The 26,235-nt window shown below is 33.8% G+C and overlaps 1 protein-coding gene and 3 long non-coding RNA genes across 19 annotated transcripts; 2 read left to right on the top strand and 2 right to left on the bottom strand.

The window, feature by feature from the left end:
- Positions 1-1,124: 1,124 nt before the first annotated feature.
- LOC110898756 lies at positions 1,125-3,090 on the bottom strand. The gene is made up of 3 exons (XM_022145591.2): positions 2,757-3,090; positions 2,261-2,680; positions 1,125-1,641 (listed from the first exon to the last, which is right to left on the bottom strand). The coding sequence occupies exons 2-3, from the start codon at positions 2,343-2,345 to the stop codon at positions 1,286-1,288; spliced, it is 441 nt and encodes a 146-aa protein (XP_022001283.1). The 5' UTR covers positions 2,346-2,680; positions 2,757-3,090; the 3' UTR covers positions 1,125-1,285.
- Positions 3,091-6,570: 3,480 nt separating this feature from the next.
- Positions 6,571-8,792, top strand: LOC110898757. Of its 12 annotated transcripts, none has more exons than XR_004877559.1 (5): positions 6,581-7,519; positions 7,615-7,684; positions 7,866-8,032; positions 8,231-8,434; positions 8,531-8,792. It is a non-coding gene; the product is annotated as an uncharacterized LOC110898757 (long non-coding RNA). The 12 variants fall into 12 exon arrangements; XR_004877556.1 differs by having other exon boundaries at positions 6,581-7,527; XR_004877555.1 differs by having other exon boundaries at positions 6,581-6,947; positions 7,075-8,032.
- Positions 8,793-10,118: 1,326 nt separating this feature from the next.
- LOC110898759 lies at positions 10,119-15,541 on the top strand. 5 transcript variants are annotated; one of them, XR_004877564.1, is made up of 10 exons: positions 10,119-10,209; positions 10,442-10,484; positions 11,023-11,196; positions 11,549-11,706; positions 12,075-12,349; positions 12,940-13,047; positions 13,174-14,206; positions 14,395-14,510; positions 14,633-14,849; positions 15,372-15,538. It is a non-coding gene; the product is annotated as an uncharacterized LOC110898759 (long non-coding RNA). The 5 variants fall into 5 exon arrangements; XR_004877563.1 differs by having other exon boundaries at positions 12,940-13,051; positions 13,174-14,510; positions 15,372-15,541; XR_004877562.1 differs by having other exon boundaries at positions 11,031-11,196; positions 13,174-14,510; positions 15,372-15,540.
- A 3,981-nt stretch (positions 15,542-19,522) lies between these two features.
- On the bottom strand, positions 19,523-20,254 carry LOC118485700. Its single transcript, XR_004877547.1, has 2 exons — positions 19,833-20,254; positions 19,523-19,764 (listed from the first exon to the last, which is right to left on the bottom strand). It is a non-coding gene; the product is annotated as an uncharacterized LOC118485700 (long non-coding RNA).
- Between the last annotated feature and the right edge of the window lie 5,981 nt (positions 20,255-26,235).

Raw genomic sequence — 26,235 nt, 5'->3', positions numbered from 1 at the left:
TAAAGATAAATAAGTAGAAACATAATGGTCATATCATGATTGAAACCTGCTCTCTTGATATACAAAGTTGGCTCACTTTTACTTCTCTTATATCCTTGTAACTGAAAGTACGCATCTATTCGGCTATGAAACCAAAAAAAAATAAACGATGACTTAGAATTGGTTTGCGATTGTGCCATGCCTAAAATGGACCTTTGTCTAAAACTGCCTTTGTAGGGGACGCGTTTACTTTAACAAGTACACTGCGGTTGCTACTGCTTCCCAAGGACTAGCTGGTTTAACCCTTTCTCTTGAAGCAACCGCAGTTATGTTTTTACGTTTGGCCACTCCATTTTGTTCAGGCATGTAAGGTCATGTGAGATCACGATCAACACCATGTTCATGACAAAAGTCATTAAATGCCTTGGAGCTAAAAGATTGTTTCCATATTCTTTTTCAACCTTTACTTTGTAGATCTTAAACTTCTTAAAACTATCAAACATTCGATGACTCCAAACTCTTAATTTCATAGAATAAAAAAACAATATCGGCTTTTTATCTAATCCTTGATGATATCAAACATTCGATGACTCCAAACTCTTAATTTCGTGTAATTATATATATATATGTGTGTAACTTATATTTGCTTTAAACGAACACATACCCGAGTGCATATATATATATATACACACACACACACACACACTACTCTATTTTTTTTTTTTGAACGGTGACTTTCTTTTTGAGTGACCCAATGTCACACCGCCTAATCAGCGGCCCTAGCCAAGTCTGCCCAGACTTACGTTGTCTTAACCGGGCCCGCACTGGGTTAACCGGACTTGGTTACGGCGTTCCCCCGGAAACCGTACTGCCTCCACACGAGAAGCCTCGCTGAAGTAACAGCCGGATGAAAACCGGGGTGTGGCTCAGGATCGAACCCCCCTCGGTGGGTTTGTCACCATCATTGCCCAATATCCACCCCAATATGACACAAGTGGGAATTGAACTTGAGTCTCCATTGGAAAACCCAAGTCTCCTACCACTAGGCCAGAAGTAGGGGATACACACTACTCTATATAAATAGCTGAATTCAGTTCAATTTTGAACTATCGAATTTTCGGTTCGGTAATAAACTAACAAACCGAAAGCCAAATACTACTCTATAAAAAATAGAAGTGGGGATGTTTTTAGTATTAAAATAGGACACCAGTAAGTATATATATCTAGCTAACAAACATAACCGTTAATTATCTAGCGATATACACTGAACACGCGCCTCTTAACATCAACATGGGGAAGAGTTGCCTTAAGGCTTAAACACTCCATCCCGCATCTCCCTCTTAATCATATGATGCTCCCTATGAAATCCCTCTGGCACACGTATTCCCGCAATATAGTGCTCGTTTTCTCTTTTTCCCTCAATGACCAGAGCGTCGTACTCAAACCCCGAGTAAACATCCTCTAACTCAAGTCCAGGCATGTTTAAGAACACACACGAACCTTCCCTAGTTATCACCAGTCTCTCCACTCCAGGCAAATTCCTCTTCATGTATATACTTTCACAAGTGTCCTTCTTATACAACGTGAACGACTTACTCTTCACCCTCGGGTGACCTATCAATCCGCAAAGCCTCCGTCCTAGATCCAATCTATCAAACATAACTGAAACATTTCCCAAAATAAGTATATATATTATAACAGAGCATAACTTATCATGGTTGTAAAAATCCCGACTGGCCTCTGATTAGTCATCGATTAATCGCTAGTCCCAGCTTCACCGAGTATTTTAGTAGGCAGTTATCAGTGGTCAAATCCAGACCTAATTGGCCAAACATCGGTGGTGGTCTAGCGATTCCGGCCAAATTTAGATCAGATTCTTCTTGATCAAAACTATCAACTCCCGCAATTAATCCTATCTTATTTCGCCAAATTTAGGTTAGATTCTTGACCAAAACCTGTAAATTTCGACAATTAATCCTATCTATTTGAAAATATAGGTCGAATAAGTTGTTAAAACATATCTACTTAAAAAATACATAAAAAATGTGTGTACCAAAATTACATATAAAATCTCAATCGGATTCATCGCTAGTCGGTACCTCACCAGCCGACTAGCGCCTATCTATTTTTACAACCTTGTAACTTACTGTACCGGATTTGGCTCAGAATCAGTTTAACCGGGTGTACCGGACGGTTTAACCAGTTCTACCAGACTGTTCAACCGGCCGGTCTTTAAAACATTGCTTGTAAGTTATAATAAAACATATATAGAAAGTAGTACCACAATAAGGCGTAGGACGCGTGATCTTAACCGCGGTGTCGACAAAATCAGGCATGATGTTAGTGTTAAGGGTTAGCTTCAACATTTCACCAGCAAACACTGCCTTATAACAACCGTTTTTTATCGAAATTCTCTGGTAACTTCATGCCACCCAGGTAGATTTCTTCATCTGTTTTGACATGAATTAGCAAATTGTCGTCTGCAACAGCTGTCGCAAAGCCAACTGTCTGAATAAGTGAATATCCCCCTTTTGTACAGCAGGCGTATGTAACAACACGCACGGGCCTTCATCGGTCAGCATCTTCACCAGTCCGGGCACATTTACGGTCAGCTCTTCACCTTTGGCCATAGTGAATGATATTGAAGGGACTCCGGACATGATTTCCATTTGAGTTCTTAGATATGATAGATCAAATGGCACTGAAATCGTAAAATAAAAATGTTCAATTTATTTAACATGGATAACAATAACAGAGGATACGAAGAGAAGTAGTACTATTTGGCACCGGGTTATCCGCCGGAGAACAAAACGACCTCGTGTTGTTCACCGAGTGCTGACGGGTGCTGTGGAGACGATATGCAGAGAGAGGCGGTGGACGGAAGCGGAGGAGGGAGGTTGTGCGGCGGAGCAAGGAGGAAGCCATGAATTCCGGTGAATGTAAGAAATTTTGAGAAGCAAACAGTCACAGGTGTAAGGAGAAGAAGGGTTATATTTTAATGCTAAAAACAAAATTACATTTTCATTTTCCTTTAAAGCAAAAACAAAAGCACATGTCTCAAATATTTGAAAAACCCTATTATTTTGATACAATATTATTATGGGCTATATATCACATTTATAAGTGTTAGTGAATATATAATATATAATAATATTGAATGATATTTAAATATCATTGTATATTATTATGTTTTTATATATAGGCTATTAGAAACTTGCTTTTAGAAATGTGGTATATGTGACTTTTATCACCAATTTGTGTTAGTGAATGCATCTTGTATTTCATTTGTTATTATTTGCAAATACACGTTTTTTCTTTTGGACTTCAGATTTGCATTGACCACTTCAGGGGTCGATATATAATATGATGCATTTTTTTATGTTACCAGTCTTTCATTTTCTTGTCTCCCCCTAAGACTGGGAATATGATGTACATATCTCATTTTATATGTTATGGTGGTGCTATTGGTACATAGGCTGCACAACAAAATATATAAAAAAATGGAAACTTAGTTCTCTTCAGGAGACCAGTTGTAATAGGGAGTATTTGTGATAAACAGTTGGTTTTGAATTGATATGATCAATCAACGAATTCCGTCTCGACTACGTATGCCTCTCACTATATTTCACATTGTGCCCAACAATGGTCCCTACAATTGGGTTGTCAAAGAACAGTGTTAAACCATGTCAAAAAAAACAATGTTCCATAGTGTTGGGCATATGCTACATACGGGTAGCTAAAAACTCACATGTAATCATGTATGAATGCCACAATCCACACAACTGTACATTTCAATGGTCCCATATAAGATGGATTGTTTGTAGGAGTCTATTGTTTGGAAGGGCATAAAAATTTATTTGTCACAAAAAAAAAAAAAAAAAAAAAACCCTAACTAGACATATGATAAGGCATTTTGGGAGTAATGTTTTTAGATTACTTAGAGGTGCTAAGGTACCGGTTAGCATGTTTGATTGTTTAGCATATCATGATGCTATCTTGATGACCTATTTGGTCATGCCATGTGGTGAACGTATAAATATTCTAGTAACTTCTGGTTACTCACCATATTTGATTTAATGGAATATTGTTGAAAATTAGTATCATTTCTAGTAACTTCTAATATAGTCTTCTGGCCATATTTGCTATATGATATATTTTAGATGTTTAGTACATTTTCTTTTACACGATTCAAAGGTGATGACTTTTCATTCAAACAGAGTGGAAAATTAATAAATTTTTTCGGTATACATTAAAATATGATGCATTATGAATTACAAAATTTGACATCAGCGGGTAAACTATCGATGCTCTTCTGGAGCATTTAATATGCTATTAACACGTGAAATAGTATCAATATCGTCTCTACCACGTGAAATATTATAGTTTTAGCCTTTGTTTAGAGGGAAAACATGTACTATTCATAAGGTTTTCCTTCACTAGGCTATATGTTAGCCAAAAACGCCAAGTGCGATGAACTAAAGTTTGGGTTGAACTTGAAAAATCATTATTAAAAACAAACGGGACTTTGTATACTTTTGGGAGAACTTCGGGTTCTCATCATTGATTTAGGATTCATGTGAGCATCAACACTAACTCAAATGAATTATTATCTATCAATTTAGGTAACTTACATCAGAGTAGTTTACTTAAGCTAAAGTCCACTAATTATTTTCATAGCTATTTTTCATCATTTTCATGTGAGTGCACGTTTCTAATGACTATATCAATGTCTATTAATATTTGTTTAGCAACAACAAGCAATTAGAATAATAACCATACAATTAATTATGTTGATTATGCATAGCATTGTAACAAGCTGAAATATCAAATCACTAAAGCATAATAATGTTTATCTCAGCGTAGTTGTTTTGGTAACCGGCTACCAATGAAATTTGTATTAATTTATTTAGCATATTTAACTTGTCAAAAGGCAATACACATAACATATATGCTATCTAAAACAATGAGACCAACAGAAGTATTGCTAAACAAATGAAATCCGTAATATCTACCCATAAGCAAGTTATATGCATGTTAATTATTCACAATTTATATGCATATCAATTACATATATAAATCACACACAATCCTAGGACATTATACGTATACATATATATGTATGTGAGTGTTAAAGAGATTAAGCTCATATTAATTTGTTTGTCATGTCTAGAAAAAAAATATTAAAGATCATTTAAAGTAATAAGAATTAATCAAATTTCTAATTAAAAGATATTAATAAGAATGAATTAAAATTAATAAAGAATGAATTAAATGGGAAAAATGATATTTAATGCTTTTAATTTCTTAGCATTAACCAAAATCATATATATTAATATCCATGTTCATAACTCCATATAATTTAAAATTGTAATTAAATGGATATTAAAGATCATTTAAAGTGACGTACCCATTTGTTTATGACGTGTTGTGTAATTTATGTATAAATGTAACATGATATAGCCAATCACAAGTATATCATATATACACATATTTGTCACTATAGTTTAAAACATAAACAAATGTCACTATCAACTTTCTCGATCATATAATAACATATGAATCTTTATTACTCGTAAATGAGCTTTCTTATACTAATAAATTTTGTTGCTCAAGAAAATATAACAGGTCTTGAGAATTTTAGTGTTATGTTAATTTGCAAATAATATTTTTTACCACACAAATATTTCATAGAATCAAATCATATATTTAAAAATCAAATAGCAACAAAGGCTTATACAATTGCAATAACAATAATATACAACAAAATTAACTAAGTAGTTGTCATATTATAACATATTATCATATAAACATGTGCATTATTGTAAATTCATTAACAAAATTGCACTAATGATTATCTTCAAATATAACTATTAGACATCACCTTTTAATACAAATTGTATTTTGGTAATCAGCATAAATTGTATAAATACTAATAACAAAAACTAATTAATGGACCAATCAAAACTCATAACCATAATAATAAAAGCACATAATGATATCAAAACTCATAACCATAATAATAAAAGCACATAATGATATCAAAACTCATAACCATAATAATAAAAACACATAATGATATCAAAACTTATAACCATAATAATAAAAGCACATAATGATTTAGAATTTGTAATGTCTCTTTGAAACGTAATTTGTTGTATAAAATTTAGAACAACAATAAAAGGCTATTTAATTACTATTTACTAACCATAAAATATAATAAAAATAATTTATTAGAACAATAAAAGACTATTTAATTACTAATAGGTAAATATGCATCAACATGAATTAATGATGAGGAAATCGGAATTAATTTTATAATTAATAATATTCAATTCACACTCATCTATATATATATATATATATATATATATATATATATATATATATATATATATATATATACATATATATATAAATGAGATGGATTTGGGCTATGTGGCATTTGTATTTGGCCATCTTGGCTGATGTGGCAATGTAGTTTAGGAGGGAAATCACATTTTGGTTCTACAATCACAATTTGGACGCGGGATCCGGCTGTTGTCGGGTCGGATATATGGGTACTTTATATTCCTTTTTTCTTACTCTTCCTTTTATCTAATCCTTTATATCGAACTCATCTTCTTTCTCACGCTTCAATATTCTCTGCAAACCCTAGAAACTAAAGTTGTTCTTCCTGTCGCTTTCTTAATTCTATTCAATCAGAACTCATTCGTAGATTTAATCTCCCTGTAAACCCTATCTGTGCATACGCATTTTCTTCAGCAAAGCAACAATGGTGTCTCAAGTTAGCTTTTTACGATTGATTATGTAGATTTAATGTCGCAATTTCATCTGAACGTAGTGTTTTGAACATTTTCAACTCCTTCGGCTGCCGTCTCTAAGGATCAAAACCCTATTTTCAACTCCTCATTGAATAAAAAAATTCAAGTATAATCATCATCTTCTTTCATTCGGAATGTTCTGCAAATGTAAGCATTAGATTCGTTTTTTTATTTCTTCAATTAGGGCTTCATTTTCATATGATTAGATTCTTCAGACCTAATCATCTCGATTCACTGATTTGTTATCGTTGGAGACTGAAATGGTGGGTGCTAGGGTTTTAAACGAGTTCAGTTTCTCTCAGTCCTTTCTCTCTCAAAACCCTAGATCAAACGAGTGCAAGTTCCTGTACTTCGTTCTCATATTCATCAATCAATAACATAGGTATGTTTATTCCTTCTGATCTTTTATGTTTTTTGTTCTGTGATTCCAACCATAATAATCGTGTTTTTTTTTGTTTTTGATTGTGTAAACCCTAAATGCTCCATGTTTACAAACGGTGGTTAATTCGTTTGTGTTCGGGTCATACCATACTCGATCCATCCATTTTATTTGGATATCTGATTAGGGTTTCTTGGTCTCATCACAAACTCGATTTTTTTTCCGATCCCATCTGCTTTCTCTCTCTCTCTTTCTCCCTGGCGATTCAAAAAGACGAAGGCGATTCAAGTCGATTGGTGAAGATTTCGCGATATCAATGAAGAATCTAACCTGTCAGCCGGTATACAGGTTATTAGGATTTGATTTTTGAGTTATTATTAGTCTATATCTTTATAGTTTTAATCTGTTTTGACATTTTAGTGTGATTTATTGTAGGTATAATAAGGATATTAGGAGTTTAAGTCTTAGTTGTGTGTTTTGAGTCCATCACAAGCTGTCAATAGAGGTCCGCCGATAATCCTTACCACGGTTCTGGTCGATTATAGTGTTTGAGAACTTGAATTTGAGTTCGATAGTTACAGTTGAATACTGTCTGATTTAAATTCAGTTTGTTTATTCAAAGTTAAGTTACTTGTCCTAATTTATTACATGATTTGAGTTAATATTATGTATTTTTGTGTACCAAGCTGATGATCAACACTACATACCAAGGGCATTGCTAATGTATTTGGATCCCAGGGTGATTAATGGAATCCAAACCGGTGAATATAGAAATCTTTATAGTCACCAGAATATATTTAATTCAAAAGAAGGAGGGGGTGCAAGAAACAATTGGGCCAGTGGATATCATCAGGTTAGGAACTACCTTCATGTGACCAGCATTATTTTCTTTTAATTATTTAATAACGAACTATTATCATAATCCCAAAAGGCTTCATCACCGAATGATAACATCAAGTTGTTATAAAAACAAACTTAATCTGAATTTTTTAGTAGATCACATCATGTGCATACAACTTTATATTCACCAATATTTTTGTGATCTTTACAGCAAGAAACTTGATCAAACATACAGTGTGTTTCCTAATCAGAATGAGATAAGTGACGTGGTGGTCCAGCCATACAGACTCTTTTGACTCTCAAACGACTTACACTTAACGCTGATTGTGTTGTTGTTCTGGATAACACTGCATTAAATATCTTTCCCTGGTCGTTTCATCACTGCGATCCTGTACCCATATCTATGAGAGTTGAGGTAACAAATATATAAATTTTGTTCTTTGCTTGAATTACTTATGATATACCAAAAAGTTCATTTTTGTCATGATCTCTATATTTTCTTGATAAATAGGCCGGGCACCATCCGATTAAAAGATCCACACAAACAGAGTGATTGCCGGTTGTAGCGCTATTCTCTGCAGTTTGTACCATTTATCCAGGAGATCTTCATTTTAAGGCGGTGGATTTGAGATTTATATAAATGTACTTGATTCTTATAATTTTTTTATTCACCTCTTATGTATGAAGATTGTAAAGAGACCACTATTATGACCATATGTATATAATGTGGTTTTGATATGTGGAAATGTAGATTCACTTACGGTTGATGGGTTGGATAATGGGTTTAATGGGTTGGGTTGGGTTGACAACGTATATGGATATTGTGTCGTTTATTTCTTTTAACTATTTATTTATTTTCAGGCCTCCCATTGCAATCGATTTTTTTTGTAATTGTGTATATGAATTATAAAGCTGATTTGGTTGGAAATGGTTAAGTGTACACGTCGTTTTTTGTCTTTCTGACATGTATTTCCCTAACCATTTATTCAGATGTATTTTCTTAGAAATAGTTCTTTTATAAAGGCTCAACTAATTGTTTTGCTAATGCTTTTTAAAGAAACTTGGCTCACAACCTAAGGGTTGTGAAGTTCCAATGATACTATTTGGCTAGAGATGGGAAGATGGTTGGGTAATGGTTTAAAACAATGTCAGCTTGAAACGGGTTGGGTGGACTTGGACTTAAAATATGGTAATGTCATTCTATATTTTTAGTTATATAATGAAGTAAGATTTTTGTACTTGGTTTTTAATTTTAATGTTATTGGATAATCATTAATGTGTAAACAGATGTCAACGACAGTGAAAATCATGTTTCCGTCGGAACCACACATGTTAATTAAATTGTAAAATTATATTTTTTGAATGAAGATATTTTAACGTTTATAAAATCATAATATTTTTGTTAACGGTGTCTGTGCCATGTGCTTTGGGAGGGATGATTTAGTGGTTGCTGAAAAGTTGTTTAGGAATGCTCCAGTTAAATGTGTGGTTGAGTGGACTGCTATGGTTATGGGTTACATGAAGTCTAGAAAGGTTGATTTGGCGGAGAAGATGTTTGACGGAATGCCTGAGAGAAATCTTGTGACCCGTCAAGTGCGGCTGGTTACGTTCAACTCGCTAACGTCTATGCAGCCATGAGGAAACGGGACGGTGTATCTATAGTTAGAAGATCAATGAAAGAGAATAAATTCGTTAAATATCTAGGGTATAGTTGGATTGAAGTAATGAATCGTGTGCATGAGTTTCGATCAGGTGATAGAATCCACCCTGAACTGGTGTTGATTCATGAAAACTGAATAAATTGGAGACGAAGATGAAAGTGGCTGGGTATATTCCTGTACTTGAATTTGCGTTACATGATGTCGGTGATCACCAAAAGGAGAAGTTGTTATGGCGTAGTGAGAAACTGGCGATTGCATATGGTTTGATTAAAATGCCACGAGGGGTTCCGATTAGGGTTTTCAAGAATTTAAGGGTGTGTGGAGGTTGCCATGAGGCCACAAAGTTTATATCTGCAATAGAGAAAAGGGAAATCATTGTGGGAGATAATTCGCGGTTTCATCATTTTAAGGAAGGGAAATGCTCTTGTGGCGATTATTGGTGACCTTGAGGTCCATAATTGCAGCGAGATGTTAATATACAACTAAGACAAATGAACCGTCCAAACCGAAACAAGTCATCCGTAATACAGTAAGTTTTCATTGCCAATTTCTAGGTTTTTGATTTTTTCTTATTTGTATGGTTGTGGCTAAAAGAAATTAGGGGTTTTCAACAACAATTTCAATTCACTTCAATACATGTTCGTATGGCTGTTTGTTTGATTTTGATTCTGTTTTTTTTGTTTTTTAGTTGCAAATGTGATGATACCCTAATGGAATAGAGTGCCTTGGTAATGATTATGGTTTGATTTTTCTTTTGGCAGTTAAGTACTTCATTATGGGCATGTAGCAGCTCCAAATGACAGGGTATGAGAATTTTATATATTTTATTATACAGGATTGCTGAATTCTTTTTTTTCTTAATGAACCGAAGCTTATTTTAATCAAAAAACACAAGCCAGCCAGGGGCTAGCATAGAGTGCACCAAAACGAAACAGTACAGTGGTTACACCAAACGATCAAAGTTCACTACATACAAGAGACGAGTATTATTTTAGTCACGGTTTTTGGCATCTCTACATAGAGACGAGTATTATGACACCTTTAATAACACATTTAGATGGGTCATATGAATACTTGTATGTTACTCAATAACAAATAAAATTAAGGGTCGAGAGTATACTCGGAAATATGAGCAGGTTGGGTTTTGGTAACATGTCAAAACGAGTTTGGGTCAGACTGGGTTCGGATCATGATGGGTTTTGAGAAAAATATGTTTGGGTCAAAATGTCCTGTGTTAAAAAGTTTATCAATGCGGTTCGGGTGAAAGTGAGTTTGGTTGAAATTAGTAGTTTCATAAAAAAAAGAAAACAAAAACGGGTTATAATTATATTATCCCGGTTAGTGACTTAGTGGCGAGAGGGGAGGTGGCTGCAACGACAACGATGATGCTGGTTTCACATTATCCCGGTTAGTGGCGAGGGGGGAGGTGGCAGCAACGACAACGATGATGCTGGTTTCACAGTGGCGACGATGAGGTGGTGGTGCTGTTGTTGGAGGCGGCATTGGTTGTTTATGAGTAAGTGGTCATGGATGCATATTTTTTTGTCACCTGCCATTTTTTTTTCTGTCACCTACAAATTTTTTTTGCTCTCTCTACTTTTACCTAACAATAGCAGACTTAGAAGTATAGAGCTTTAGTGTAAAATAAGATGGTTGAAGTGTGAGAACAAAAATAACAGTGCAGGCTTCCAGCTACGGCGTTGTAATGCAGACATGTAGTTTTGATGTTTATGTTTGTTGTTTAACCCTTATTTAAATTCTCTGTTAATACTTTTCATTATGCAACTTACAATAACACAAAAGCTTCAAATTTGTTTATTTTTGTAGCCTCCTATATCTTTAAAAAATTGAAAATTATGTTTTCATAGATCTGGCTTGGGGGAACGCCAGCGCAAACTTCATTAGCCAAACCTTCATGAACAAGGTTAAAATACAGGACCTTGAAAAGGTTTTCGAACCTCTATTCTACAGCTGGAGATTGAAGAGGAAATCTAAAGAATCATTTGGCGACTTCACAAATCGCGAGGTCAGACACATATCTGAATAAATATTAGAGTGAAAATGGCAAAATGGGTGGGTTAACGGGTCATATTGGGTATTACACATATCGGGTTGACTTGAAACAGTTTTTATTCAAATATTTTTAGTTTTAATCACTTTACAAATTTAGATCTCTTAAATATATTTCAATGCTTTGGAATAATGTGACATAAGGGTTTGAATCATATAAAGTACGGTTTTGGCAACTTACGACCCGTTTCCTTTTACTAACGGGTCAAAACATAACTTGAAAAAGTCCATATTAATAGATGGATCTAATTTGCCACTTTCAATATTAAAAAAACTCTGAAATATTTTTGTTCGAAAAAAAAAGAATTTTTATTAGATTTCCAGGGGTTTGAAAAACTTGAAGAAATAGTTGGCAAGTGGGAGGGGGTACCAAAATCATCATCGCGATACTACTTGAAGCTTTTCACCGACAAGGAAACATATGAAGTTGGCGCACTTGCAAGGTTGAGAATAAGAGTGCTCATCAACTCGCAATCGAGGTTATTCGTAATTATGCTGCTTCCCAGCAAAATGGCAAGCACCAGTAATATTACCAAGCCGCAAGTCCGCAACTGGAATAAGAGTGTTTCGTGTTTCAATTAAGCCGTTGATTCAAACCTGTTAGAATAATATTTTTTTGTTGGTTTTATTTATTCTGTGGGAGTAATTTGATTTTTGAGTATGATCCAAATGAAATGAGGCATAGACAACAGGTTACATGATTTTGGGTCTAAGGGGCATGGTTTTGATATTATGGTCATGTAGTTCTGGTGTTCTATATCAATAAGTTTCTAGATGTCAAAGAGTGTTTCAGTATGTTAAAGTTATATGCGTTTTCTTTTTTTTTTAACAAATTAGACCACAAATGTTGTATACAAAGAAATTTTTTGAAATTTGTAGTCTTTTTTGTCTATTTATCATTTGTTAAGGAAACTTTTGCCTTTATTTTATCTAAACTGTTTTGAATGTAAAGTTATATGCGTTTTTTTTTACCGTTCAATCCATGTGACACACGGGTAATAAGCAACTATAAAACCGCCATACAAGTCATATACTGCAGCTGCATTGCCTTAGTATAAAACTGCAGCTGCATTGCCTTAGTATGTGCCGATAGTTTTAGATGGTATCAAAATTTTAAAAAAGTGTGCATTTTTATTTTGTTCTTACGATCCTTAGAAAAAGTATTTAAGTTGTGTCATGTTGTATGTAGGCGAACACAATTTGAGCTACAAGGTATCCTGGTCAATTCTCAATTCTCTGGATTCGAAGAATGTGTTCCCATGGTTATTACATTGATGCTCAAAATGGCCCGTCGTTGGTTAGTAAGCATCGTAGTTTGTGCTTTTCCTGAATATTTAAGTAATCAAATCAGGTTTATTTTCTTGATAAATGGACATGTTAGGTTACAATTTTTTCGTTTAAGAATCTCAATGAATGATGGCAGGTTTAACCCTCTTAAAGAATAGGCAGAGGCGGTGACCGGAGGGTCGCCACCGGCGGATTCAGTCCGTCTTGATGGCGGTGATTTCCAGACCCTGTTATGATGTTGGCTTACTACCTGGTATGGAAACTTTGGTTGCAACGGTAGCACCATTGAGCGGGTTGAATGACGATGATGATCTTTCAGATCCGAGTCAATTTGTTTTCATTTTTGGTTTGTTTCCTCTCTAAGATTGATTAGATGGTTGTGTTAGTAGTGGTGGTCATGCTGTTGTTGGTCGTGATATTGGTGGTTGTGTTAACAATAGCTGTTAAAAGGCGGGCTTTTTATGTTTGTGTTGAATAGTATAGATTGTGTATATGTTGCTTTAATGGGGATTTGAAACATTTCCCGGCGATGATGGCGGCTTGCTACTAGGCGTGGCAACTCCATTTGCAGCTGTAGCAGATTTGAGTCGTATTTTGTACGGTCGATTATGAAGTGCCATTCTGAGCATCTTCACTTTGTCACGAGTCGAATGGTTTTGTAACCTATATATATAGTTCTTAAAATGCAGTTTTGAAGGCGGCAAATGTGTACACAACACAAATGTGGTCTCCTTTTGTTTATCCAATTTTCTTTCTTTCTCCCACTTTTCTAAAGCTATTTTTTGGTTCCTGTTGGTTTTTGATGGTTATTGTAATCTTTGATTTTAGTCATGTGTACGTATTTAAGTAATCCTTTTTTGTCGGTGATGATGCGAGCCCTGAGTTCGTCATCCTTACATACATACCAACAGTTCAAAATTGATTACTCATAGCTAGCAAGAGAAATACGGCCAAACTCACTGAATGGAAGACGAATCGCTAACTACCCAAGAATATGGATTGCCAACTTTGGAAAGGGAAATCGACCAATCAAAGAAGGAATTTGCTTCCTGATTTGTTTGCTTATGTATTTATACAACTCATAATCTCTGTTGTTGACCATCCAGATATAGTCATTTCAATTTTGAAAAGGTTTCAGACGTTTCACTCTTGTGCGAACTGCGATTGAGGTATTACTACTCTACCTTTTTAACGTGGGTTCAGCCTTCAAGTATTCACTCTTTATTGGCTGATTATCTATTTTGGTTAGTTTTTGTTTCAATTGTGTACCAGTGTATTTTCTATTTTAATTATGTTACTTGAAGTCTAGAACAAATCGATTGCACATTTCTACTGCTGCTAATGTCGTCTCCGACAGAAGATATCCATGTCTGGCGACAAAGATAGATATCCATGTCTGGCGACAAAGATAATATATATGGGCTTTGTGATGATGGTGGTAAAGGATCACATCGGCAACGACAAGGAATGAAGGTAGCTTATGATTTCTTCACCCAGTCTTTGCTGGGCTTTGAGCCCTGATTTCAAAAGTTGAAGATATTCTGAACTTTGATTGCCTATGACTCAAGGTATCTAAATGAGTTTTTGTGATTCAGCTGTTGATTTGCTTTGGCGTCGATTACCAGAACCATGAATGGCGCTTTGGTGGAAGACGGTGGAGTTTAGTGATGGTAGTCATGAATCCGGCGGCTACTAAGGTTTTAATGTTGGTGGCGTTCGTTTCTTTTATCTGCGTCGGGAACAATACGGTCTTGAAGCATGGTTTGAGCATTTTAAACGACCCCAATAAACGCTCTGCTCTTGGTCTAGAAGGTATTTCGATTTACTTTAGCTGTTTTTTACCAGTTGTTTGTGGGTTTTGTAGATCATTGATTGGTTTGTTGGGAGGCTTAGTTAGTAGTATTGTAGTTACAAAGGCTTTGGCTTTGGAACTTTGCTTTATTGTAACATTGCTAGATAATAAACCTATGAATTTAGGGACAAAATTAAAATAATCATAACATTCTCAATATAGTAAAAGTTTATGAGGTTTTAGCATATACGACTACTCCATTTTAAACATATATTCGAATATAACTAAGATGAAACAAATGAAGTTTACTTATCAATTTATTTGTAGGATTTGTGATACTACGTTTGGAACTGTGATTTTGGTACACAGAATAGGACAGGAATTCTATAGGCCTACTGGTCACTCAAAATGCATGAATGAACATAGCATACTTTTATACAAGCTTTTCTCCGTGAGAAATTAGTGGCAACCTGAATGTTATTAACATGTTAAGTTAAAGGAGAGGTCAAAAGGCCAAAATCTGATGTTGATATACCTGGTAGGTTAAATGACACGTCCAAAGGTAGGAAGTCCCTTAAAAAACATCCGCAACACCAGCTGCAAAAACAAAACCTTCAACAAGGCCTCATAACAAGTCCAAAGGTAGGAAGCTTTCAGTTTTATAAAGCAATCTAATTTTACACATTCGCTAATTAGTAATACACACATGCATCATGCTTATACATGATTTACAAATATGAATACGTGAATGCTATATAGGGTTCTATAGATCAATGCTTATTCGGATGCAAACTATTGTGAAATGAGTGGCAAAAAACAACGGTTTAAAAGTAAACTTTTCTCATTCTATTTTATTTCTGGTAGCGAAAGAAGTCAGGCAAGTTCAAGTGAAGTTGACCGATCAATTCCCTTTTCAAATCCCGCTACTCACTTTTATACGGCTTGGTATCGCTATAGACTTAAGACTACTTTATATTTATGTAAATTTCAATTTTATTATTTCTTTTATTTTCTTAAAAGTAATATGTTGTTTACTTTTGTTTATTTTATTTTATTATATATTTTTATGTCTTATACAACTTAAATTGTTCAAACCGTATAACACACGGGTAGATAACTAGAACGTTGTATACAAGGAAATCTTTAGAGACTTATGATCATTTTGAATTATTTGAAAGTAAACTTAGTTGTTACTTTTAATCTTTTAATGTTTGGTGGATTATGCAATTTATTTATTTATTTATTTTTATTTATATATATGTGTGACTTATAGGTATTAAATACTTGAACCCGTGAGGTACACGGGTCTTATTTCCCCTTTTCTTTTATCATTCATACTCAGAAACCCTAATAATCATCAACGGCACCGTGAATCAAGACAGTGTCAATCTTTATGTTTTTAGTTATTCGTGACACTGTAAATCAATATAAGGCGAATCGTTTTGTTTTAGTTTGCAAAGATCCATGATAGTGCGGTCTTATAAAACTTAAAAACATATGTAGTTGTAACTATTATTTGACACTTAACACTTTTCGTTATCATGTGTAATACTTAATTTCAGTTACAATATACTTCTTTTTATTTTTGGTAGAATATAAATTTAGGCGAATACCTGGGTGCTCATAATGCATGGATTGATGTTATTTGTTTTACTAATATTGATGATGCACGGATGTATGTGGCGCTATCAAAAGTTAAACTACTAATATTAGATAGAAATAACAGAATAACAAATAAAATAGCAAATGGTTGTAGGTAAAGAAATATTTATACATTTATGAATTAATTGTGTACTTTTACATTTTAAGATTTTTTAATTTGAATTTAATTATTGTTGTTTTTTTTAATTTAGTGTCGTATGTAACTTTAACCAAAATTATAATTTAAAATATAATATGATACAATATAAAAATATTATAAAATTAAATGGTAACCGTTGTTTACATCATTTAAATTTCCAACCGGCGAATTTCGCGGGTAATAACCTAGTAAGTTATATATTAGAACTTTAATTGAATTTATGCTATATTAATTAAAACTAAATAATATATATAACTTTAAAATATATATAAATAATATAATCAACAAGTAAATGCAAGATCATGAATATCATAATACAACTTTTCTTTTCAAGGTTTATCTATTAAACATGCATAAAAAAATTTATCAAACTATATATCAATTTCTAAACCAAGGAATAAGCTTGCAATATAATTAGCAAATAGATAAGATTAGACTCAATAAATTAATAACAAGTATTTTCTCATCGGGTTTCTGTAACAAGTGTCCATGTATATATTAAACTTATATTTCCTATTTTTTTTTCAATACCGTGATGATCATTTATTCTAGAAAAGGTCATTGAAAATGAAAATGAAAATTATGAGTAGGATTTGAACATCCCCTGTTCAACCGACTTTCAAAAATCTCATTCTGGTTAACGATTATTCTTATCATGGTAAAATCAAGTTGAAAAGATAAGGCATATTCAACAAGAACAATATAGGTATAAGAGTAGTACCTTATGTAGATAAACATGTATGGTGAAAATAAAAACTTACCTTGAAATAACTAAAGGAAATAGTATCTCCATCATTTTTTAATCGCCATGTCTACGAAATCCAATCTTCGTTGGAAACACCTCGGGCCACCAAAACTTTTATCAACAAAACATCATCAACGACATGGGTCAACCGAGACTTTAATCAACGATTAAAACCAATGATGATTCGAGCACTTTCGTGCTGATAACGTGTTGTGTAATAACTAGAACCTATTAGCAATCTATAGAAGAGAATGGGAGAATGGAAGATGAATTTCTTATTGATATCTCATACAAAATACATAAGCCACTATATATAGGCTATAACATTAATACAAACATAAATGTGACATGAGAGTTAGAAATGTGGATAACTAGAACCTATTAGCAATGAATAGAAGAGAATGAGACTTGTTCGAATCAACATATATATTAGATTCATATATATAGGCTCTATTCATTAAATGATATTTAAATATCATTTTTTTAGTTTTTGGGGCTTCAAAGAGACATTACAAATTCTAATTAATGTACCAATCAAAACTCATAACCATAATAATAAAAGCACATAATGATATCAAAACTCATAACCATAATAATAAAAGCAAATAATGATTTAGAATTTGTAATGTCTCTTTAAAACCCCAAAAACTAAAAAAAATGATATTTAATGATTTTAATTTCTAAGCATTAACCAACATCATATATATTAATATTCATGTTCATAACTCCATATAATTTAAGATTGTAATTAAGTAACGTACCCATTTGTTTATGATGTGTTGTGTAATTTATGCATAAATGTGACATGGGGGTTAGAAATGTGGATAGTCACTAATAATGGATGCATTCATAACACTCCCCCTTGACTATCGACATGATGATATACTATTCTTTAATACGCTTGGTGATGCTGCCTCGTTAAAAACCTTGCTAGGAAAACCCAGTGGGACAAAACCTCAGCTAAGGGAAAAAGAGTGCAACGCGTATTGTCTCCCCCTGATACTTCTGGATCAGGTATGTTGCCTCATTAAGGAAAAAGAGTACATACACTGTGTATATTATGGGTACATTATTCCCCCTCAATTTTACTTGTATATCTTGATGATGTTGAATCCAATCTTCTGTGACAATTGCTTGACTTGATATTTGGCATAGTGTTCTTTGATTTAAGTGTTGTTGTCTACATTGTCTTCATACAGTATGGCTTGAGCTTCTCTTGATCAACTCTAATCTACATACTTCTTAAATATGCTGAAATCTTCGACCTTCATAACTTGTATCTGGATTGAGATCGAACTCTATGCAAGTCTAATATATATCAATCATAACCCAGGACGCCATATTGTTCTTGTGGAACTATCCCGTGTCTCGAGTTTGTAAATATGTCAAATAATTATTTAATGCGCTTTATAATTCTGCCTCGTTAAAAACCATGCCAGGAAAACCCAATGGGACAAAACCGTAGCTAAGGGAAAAGAGTGCACTACGCATTATACATAATTAACAACATGATTTATGATGATGTTAAATTAGTACTTCGGGACCTATAAGATAAACTGATACTACTGGATCAGTTATGTTGTCTCGTTAAAAACCTTACCAAGAAAAACCCAATCACTACTAGAAAAATTAAAATTTCTGACACCATTTTCCGTAGGAAATGCGTCACAACTCGCGTTTTTCTACGAATTTGTGACAAAATGCATATGTAGGAAAACCACTCGTAGGAAACTGGTTACTTACGCATTTTCTACGCATTTTCCTACCCATTTCTGACAGAAAAAGGGCTGTCACAAATTGCTACACATTTTCTACGCATTTTCCTACCCATTTAACAGAAGTTAATTTTTAATTTTTGCTACACAATTGTCACGAAATTTAATTTTTAATTTTTGCTACACAATTGTCACGAAAATCCATTGCTACACATTTTCTACGCATTTTCCTACTACATGTTTACTACGCATTTCTGACGAATTTGTAATAAAAAAAATGAAGAAATAAAAGGTTTTCACCAATGGATTTTGTGTCACAAACCCTTGAGTAAAAATATGCTTTGATTAAAAAAAATATTCTTTTCTAGTTTTATTCTATACAAAAGCAAATAAAACTAAAAACTATACAAATTCAATAACATTAATCATAAATTTATACAAATTTACGAACAAAAAATATATAAAATCTACAAACATAAAGAAAATAAAATTACATATTCATCCTAAGCTTGTTTTGTCATCATCTTTTCTCTAAATTTATGTGATGCCTTCACTATCTCAACGTATGTGAACCGAACAGTGACCCGAGCCGAAACAAAACCCGAACCATCATGAAGCTAGAAACACACTTCCTCCGCCACTGGACTCAGACGTGAAGATCCCCACACCATCGCCTGAAATGACAACCACAACAGACCGGAGAAGATAGATCTTAAAGAAAAGAGAAGAAGATGATTGTTACCTACTGTCCGTACACCACCGAGGCACCGCCGCCGCTGTAGACGCTGAAACCACTGGAGAAATCTAAATAAAAGTCGTCGGCTGTTTACCGTCAAAACCTGTCGCCGTCGATTCTTATCAGCAATTACGGCGTCGGTCAGCCGGAACGGCGGCTGAAACCACCGGTTAAATCTCAATAAAACCTGCCGCTGTAGATGCTGAAACCACCGATCTCAATAGAAATCTCAATTACGGCGTCGGTCAGCCGGAACGGCAGCTCCGCTCACCGGCTACAGAGGAGATGGAGTAAGTGTGAGAGTGTGTTTGGCTTTTCCCTTGTGTCTGCAAGTGGTGATCGAAAGGAGGGGGTAGAAGACAGTTTCTTCTTGTGGGGATAAGCAATAGAGAAAAGAAGTGGAAGGGATGGATCTTGAGGATGGTGTGCGCAGATGTTGTTAACATAAATGAGAGGTTTTAGGGTTTTTTTACTATTTATACATAGGGTTTAAAGTGTGTTTGGGCCCCAGGCCCACAAGCCCGTTTCACGCGGCCAGTAACAATTTTGAAGCCCGTTTATCAAATCCGAACTTTGTAAAACATTGTAAATTATAATGTTAAGTCGAAGCACGCAAAACCACGTCGAAAATCGATATTTTGACGCGTATTTCATAGATTGTGTCATAACCAGTAAATGCCCCGTTTGGCGTTTCTGATGCGTTTCTGATCCGTTTTCAACTACAGATAATATAATTTAAAAAGAAACTAAATATGTCATAATATTTCAGTTTTGAAAGCCACATGCTAGTCTGATGCTTCCGCTTCGTTGTTGGTGCGTTCCTACAGTCGCGTTTTCGTTCACATTTGCGCTTTGTGATGTTTGAAAGCGTGTTATTTCCGCAAAGCCGCATTCATATGTATAAGTTATACGTATAAGCTTCGTATTTGTCGGCGTTATCAGTGTTTTGTCCGGTGTCAGTTTGTTACCGCTTATCGTTCCGCTGTTTTTCCGTATATCACCATACGCGCACTGTAAAACCAGATAGACGTTCCTAGGCACTTCATAAGGCCTAATTAAGTTAATCTCTCTCTCTCTCTCTCTCTACTTCGTCTCTCTCCTCTCTCTACTCTGTGTTTTCGCCGCCGTACACCACCACCAGATGGTGGTGGCCGGCTGTTTCCGTTGTCGGAGTTGCAGGAAGTCACTAGCTAGGGGAGTGGGGGTGTGCGAGGGTTGCAGTACATCAAGAGAGAAAGGGGTGTTTACCGATGAACGGGACCATACTCGTGTCTAATGCTTCCATTTCGTTGTCGGTGCGTTCCTATAGTCAGTATTTTGTACGGTGTCAGTTCGTTAAGGTTTAACGTTCAGCAGCTTTCCCGTAAACCACCATTCGCGCACTATGAAGCCGGTTAGACGTTCCTGGACACTCCAAGGGTCTAATTAAGTTTATCTACGTCTAATTACACTACTTTTAATCGTCCTAATGTTTTTTTACGCGTAATTAAGAGCCGTAAATTACCGGTTGAAAATTGGACATAAATTATCAATATATTTTTATAAAACATTTTTTAAACTGTAAATTTCAAAAATTGTATTCTATACTATATAAATAGACGAAGTAATTTTTTTAAATCTTATATTTATTATACATTTAAATATGTTTTCAATTCAAGTTTAAATTTAGAAGGTTAAAGTATGGGTTGTTAGGCCATGTGTAAGGGCACTATTTGGGCGTAAAGAAGCTTGATAACACCCCAACACTGTCCTCTTGTGCTTTATAAAGCCATTTATATTATGATGCCAAACGAGGAGCAAATGAATTGGATAGTAATGATTGAAAGGGCATTAAGAGATGTATGGTAATAATAAAATATGGGTAATAATAAAACTAGTTAAATATTTAAATATGGTAATAAATTTTTCATCACAAATGCGTAGCAAGTTGCTACACATTTCCTACGCAATAAATTTTCCATCACAAATACGCAGCAAGTTGCTACACATTTCCTACGCAATAATTAATAATAATGCTGATTAAACATTAAAATATAATCTAAGTATAATAATAAATATTTCGTCATAAATGCGTAGCAAGTTGCTACGCATTTCTGACGCAACAATTTTCCATCACAAATGTGTAGCAAGTTGCTACACATTTCCTACGCAATAATTAATATTAATGCTGATTAAACATTAAAATTTAATTTAAGTATAATAATAAATATTTCGTCATAAATGCATAGCAAGTTGCTACGCTTTTCTGACGCAACAATTTTCCATCACAAATGCGTAGCAAGTTGCTACGCATTTCCGACACAATACTTAGAATTAGTATTTTTGTCACTATTGTGTCGCAAATTGCCCAAGAAAATCAAGGTCTTTTTTCCGTAGGAAATGCGTAGTAAATGTGTCAAAATTTGCGACGCATTTTTTTGCGTAGGAAATTTCCGTAGCAAAATAACCACTTTTCTAGTAGTGAATGGGAAAAACTTAGTGAAGGGAAAAAGAGTGCAACATTTGAGATTAGAACTGTAATCTTACCAATACAACGTAATATCAGATGTCGTCTTGTTTGCAAGATACGTCAATGCTCTGATCGCAATTAAGTATGGTACTTCTTGACTAAGTAGTTCAACATCCTTTTCTTGGGGTTGATAAGAATAATTTTTCTATGTCAATCGATCAGACAATCGTTCATGTTCTCAACGAATGAGCTTTTTCTATATAACATCTTCTAGATGTAGTGAGATTGATGAGCAAAAATAGTACATATATACTCGAAACTACAGGTCGAGGATAACTACACTTTGTAAAGGTCATTCAAAATTTTCCTCTTTAGTTTGAGAGTTCCCTCTCGATAATGTTTACATTATCACTGTAAGAGTGAAATCTTGTTAAATAGATCTAGCTCATTTTATCAAAATTATACCTCTCTTTTCAGAGTATAGTCGAATGTACCACATACGAGTAGTTTCCTTTAGATTCATATATATAACACATATGGGGTTATTGTTTCATAATGCTTTGAGCATTTTTAATCCTTCAGGGGTTTTCATACAGATGCCATTTGCAATTGTCTCGTACATGTATACGGTGATGACATCCATAAGTTGTTTTATCTGAAGTCATTCTGAGATTGCGAGGCCGCTTAAACATCTAAAGATTATCGCATCCACTACAGGGGTATACGTTTCCTCATAATCAACTGCTGGGATTTGGGAAAAATCTTTATGTTAAAATGCGTGCCTTACATCGCAAAAACTCATTATTTACGTTTCCTTTTATTTAAAGACACCCATTTATAACCTACTGGTTTGACGTCTATGGGTGTTCGAACTGCTGGTTCGAAAACGTTTAGTTTGTCGAGCAAATTTAGTTCAACCTTAAGTCATGTAGCCATTTTGACTATTTGTGTGCGTACACTCTTGCACACTTTCTATATATGTAATCCTTTTCTTCATCGATTACATCTATTGCTATAGCATAATCAAATATATCATTTTACACGTGTTTCATTACGGTTCCATAGTGTACTTATTTTGTACATAATTCATCGCGATCTCATATTTGTTTGGTACTAGAATTTCTTTTAGAACTCCATTAGCCTCTTTGGGGGTTTTGACAACAACCTTCTTTAAGGTTTAGTATGCAACCACTTCTGGGGTTTTGTATGCAACCACTTATGGTGTTTTGTGTGCCACCCCTTTTGGGGTTACACCAACTGCGTTACTCTGCTCTTTTTGTGTTTGTGGGTTTTATCTTTTTGGAACCGATTTATCTCTCACAATTTATTAATATGATGATCATTTTGTGAGTACTTCCATTCGAGCAGATAAGTTTAAGCTGGTATATGTGACTTTGTCACCTTATTTGTGTTAGTGAATGCATCTTGTATTTCATTTGTTATTATTTGCAAATACACGCTCTTTCTTTTGGACTTCAGATTTGTATTGACCACTTCAGGGGTCGATATATAATATGATGCATTTTTTTATGTTACCAGTCTTTCATTTTCTTGTCTCCCCCTAAGACTGGGAATACGATGTACATATCCCATTTATATGTTATGGTGGTGCTATTGGTACATAGGTTGCACAACAAAATATATAAAAAAAATGGAAACTTGGTTCTCTTCAGGAGACCAGTTGTAATGGGGAGTATTTGTGATAAGCAGTTGGTTTTGAATTGATATAATCAATCGACGAATTCCGTCTCGACTACGTATGCCTCTCATTATATTTCACATTGTGCCCAACAATGGTCCCTACAATTGGGTTGTCAAAGAACAGTGTTAAACCATGTAAAAAAACAACGTTCCATAGTGTTGGGCATATTCTACATACGGGTAGCTAAAAACTCACATGTAACCATGTATGAATGCCACAATCCACACAACTGTACATTTCAATGGTCCCATATAAGAGGGATTGTTTGTAGGAGTCTATTGTTTGGAAGGGCATAAAAATTTATTTGCCACAAAAAAAAAACTAACTACACATATGATAAGGCATTTTGGGAGCAATGTTTTTACTTAGAGGTGCTAAGGTACCGGTTAGCATGTTTGATTGTTTAGCATATCATGATGCTATCTTGATGACCTATTTGGGCATGCCATGTGGTGAACGTATAAATATTCTAGTAACTTCTGGTTACTCACCATATTTGATTTAATGGAATATTGTGAAAAATTAGTATCATTTCTAGTAACTTCTAATATAGTCTTCTGGCCATATTTGCTATATGATATATTTTAGATATTTAATACATTTTCTTTTACACCATTCCAAGGTGATGACTTTTCATTCAAACATAGTGGAAACTTAATAAATTTCTTCGGTATACATTAGAATATGATGCATTATGAATTACAAAATTCGATATCAGCGGGTAAACTATCGATGCTCTTCTGGAGCATTTAATATGCTATTAACACGTGAAATAATATTAATAACGTTTCTACCACGTGAAATATTATAGTTTTAGCCTTTGTTTAGAGGGAAAACATGTACTATTCATAAGGTTTTCCATCACTAGGCTATATGTTAGCCAAAAACGCCAAGTACGATGAACTAAAATTTGGGTTAAACTTGAAAAATCATTATTAAAAACAAACGGGACTTTGTATACTTTTGGGAGAACTTCGGGTTCTCATCATTGATTTAGGATTCACGTGAGCATCAACACTAACTCAAATGAATTATTATCTATCAATTTAAGTAACTAGCATCAGAGTAGTTTACTTAAGCTAAAGTCCATTAATTATTTTCATAGCTATTTTTCATCATTTTCATATGAGGGTTCATTTCTAATGACTATATCAATGTCTATTAATATTTGTTTAGCAACAACAAACAATTAGAAGAATAACCATACAATTAATTATGATGACTATGCATAGCATTGTAACAAGCTGAAATATCAAATCACTAAAGCATAACAATGTTTATCTCAGCGTAGTTGTTTTGGTAACCAGCTACCAATGAGATTTGTATTAATTTATTTAGCACATTTAACTTGTCAAAAGGCAATACATATAACATATATGCTATCTAAAACAATGAGACCAACAGAAGTATTGCTAAACAAATGAAATCCGTAATATCTACCCATAAGCAAGTTATATGCATGTTAATTATTCACAATTTATATGCATATCAATTACATATATAAATCACACACAATCCTAGGACATTATACGTATACATATATATGTGTATGAGTGTTAAAAGATTAAGTTCATATTAATTTGCTTGTCATGTCTAGAAAAAAATATTAAAGATCATTTAAAGTAATAAGAATTAATCAAATTTCTAATTAAAAGATATTAATAAGAATGAATTAAAATTAATAAAGAATGAATTAAATGGAAAAAATGATATTTAATGATTTTAATTTCTAAGTATTAGCCAACATCATATATATTAATATCCATGTTCATAACTCCATATAATTTAAGATTGTAATTAAGTAACGTACCCATTTGTTTATGATGTGTTGTGTAATTTATGCATAAATGTAACATGATATAGCCAATCACAAGTATATCATATATACACATATTTGTCACTACAGTTTAAAACATAAACAAATGTCACTATCAACTTTCTCGATCATATAATAACATATGAATCTTTATTACTCGTAAATGAGCTTTCTTATACTAATAAATTTTGTTGCTCAAGAAAATATAACAGACATCTTGAGAATTTCTGTGTCATGTTAATTTGCAAAGAATATCTTTTACCACACAAATATTTTATAGAATCAACTTACATATTTAAATATCTAATAGCAACTAAAGGACTTATACAATTGCAATAACAATGATATACAACAAAGTTGACTAAGTAGTTGTCATATTATAACATATTATCATATAAACATGTGCATTATTGTAATACCAATTGTATTTTGGTAGTTCATC

The sequence above is a fragment of the Helianthus annuus genome, chromosome 13 (genome assembly GCF_002127325.2).
Source record: "Helianthus annuus cultivar XRQ/B chromosome 13, HanXRQr2.0-SUNRISE, whole genome shotgun sequence".
Taxonomy (NCBI): Eukaryota; Viridiplantae; Streptophyta; class Magnoliopsida; order Asterales; family Asteraceae; genus Helianthus; species Helianthus annuus.
The sequence above is the reverse complement of the archived record's forward strand: the minus strand, read 5'-3'. Positions and strand labels throughout refer to the sequence as shown.

Excerpts from the sequence above, each read along its gene's own strand:
- LOC110898756 (XM_022145591.2), bottom strand. The coding sequence starts at position 2,345 with ATGTTGAAGCTAACCCTTAACACTAACATCATGCCTGATTTTGTCGAC. Across the intron at positions 1,642-2,260 it reads GCGTCCTACGCCTTATTGTG|TTATGTTTGATAGATTGGAT; the intron begins GTACTACTTTCT and ends GAAATGTTTCAG.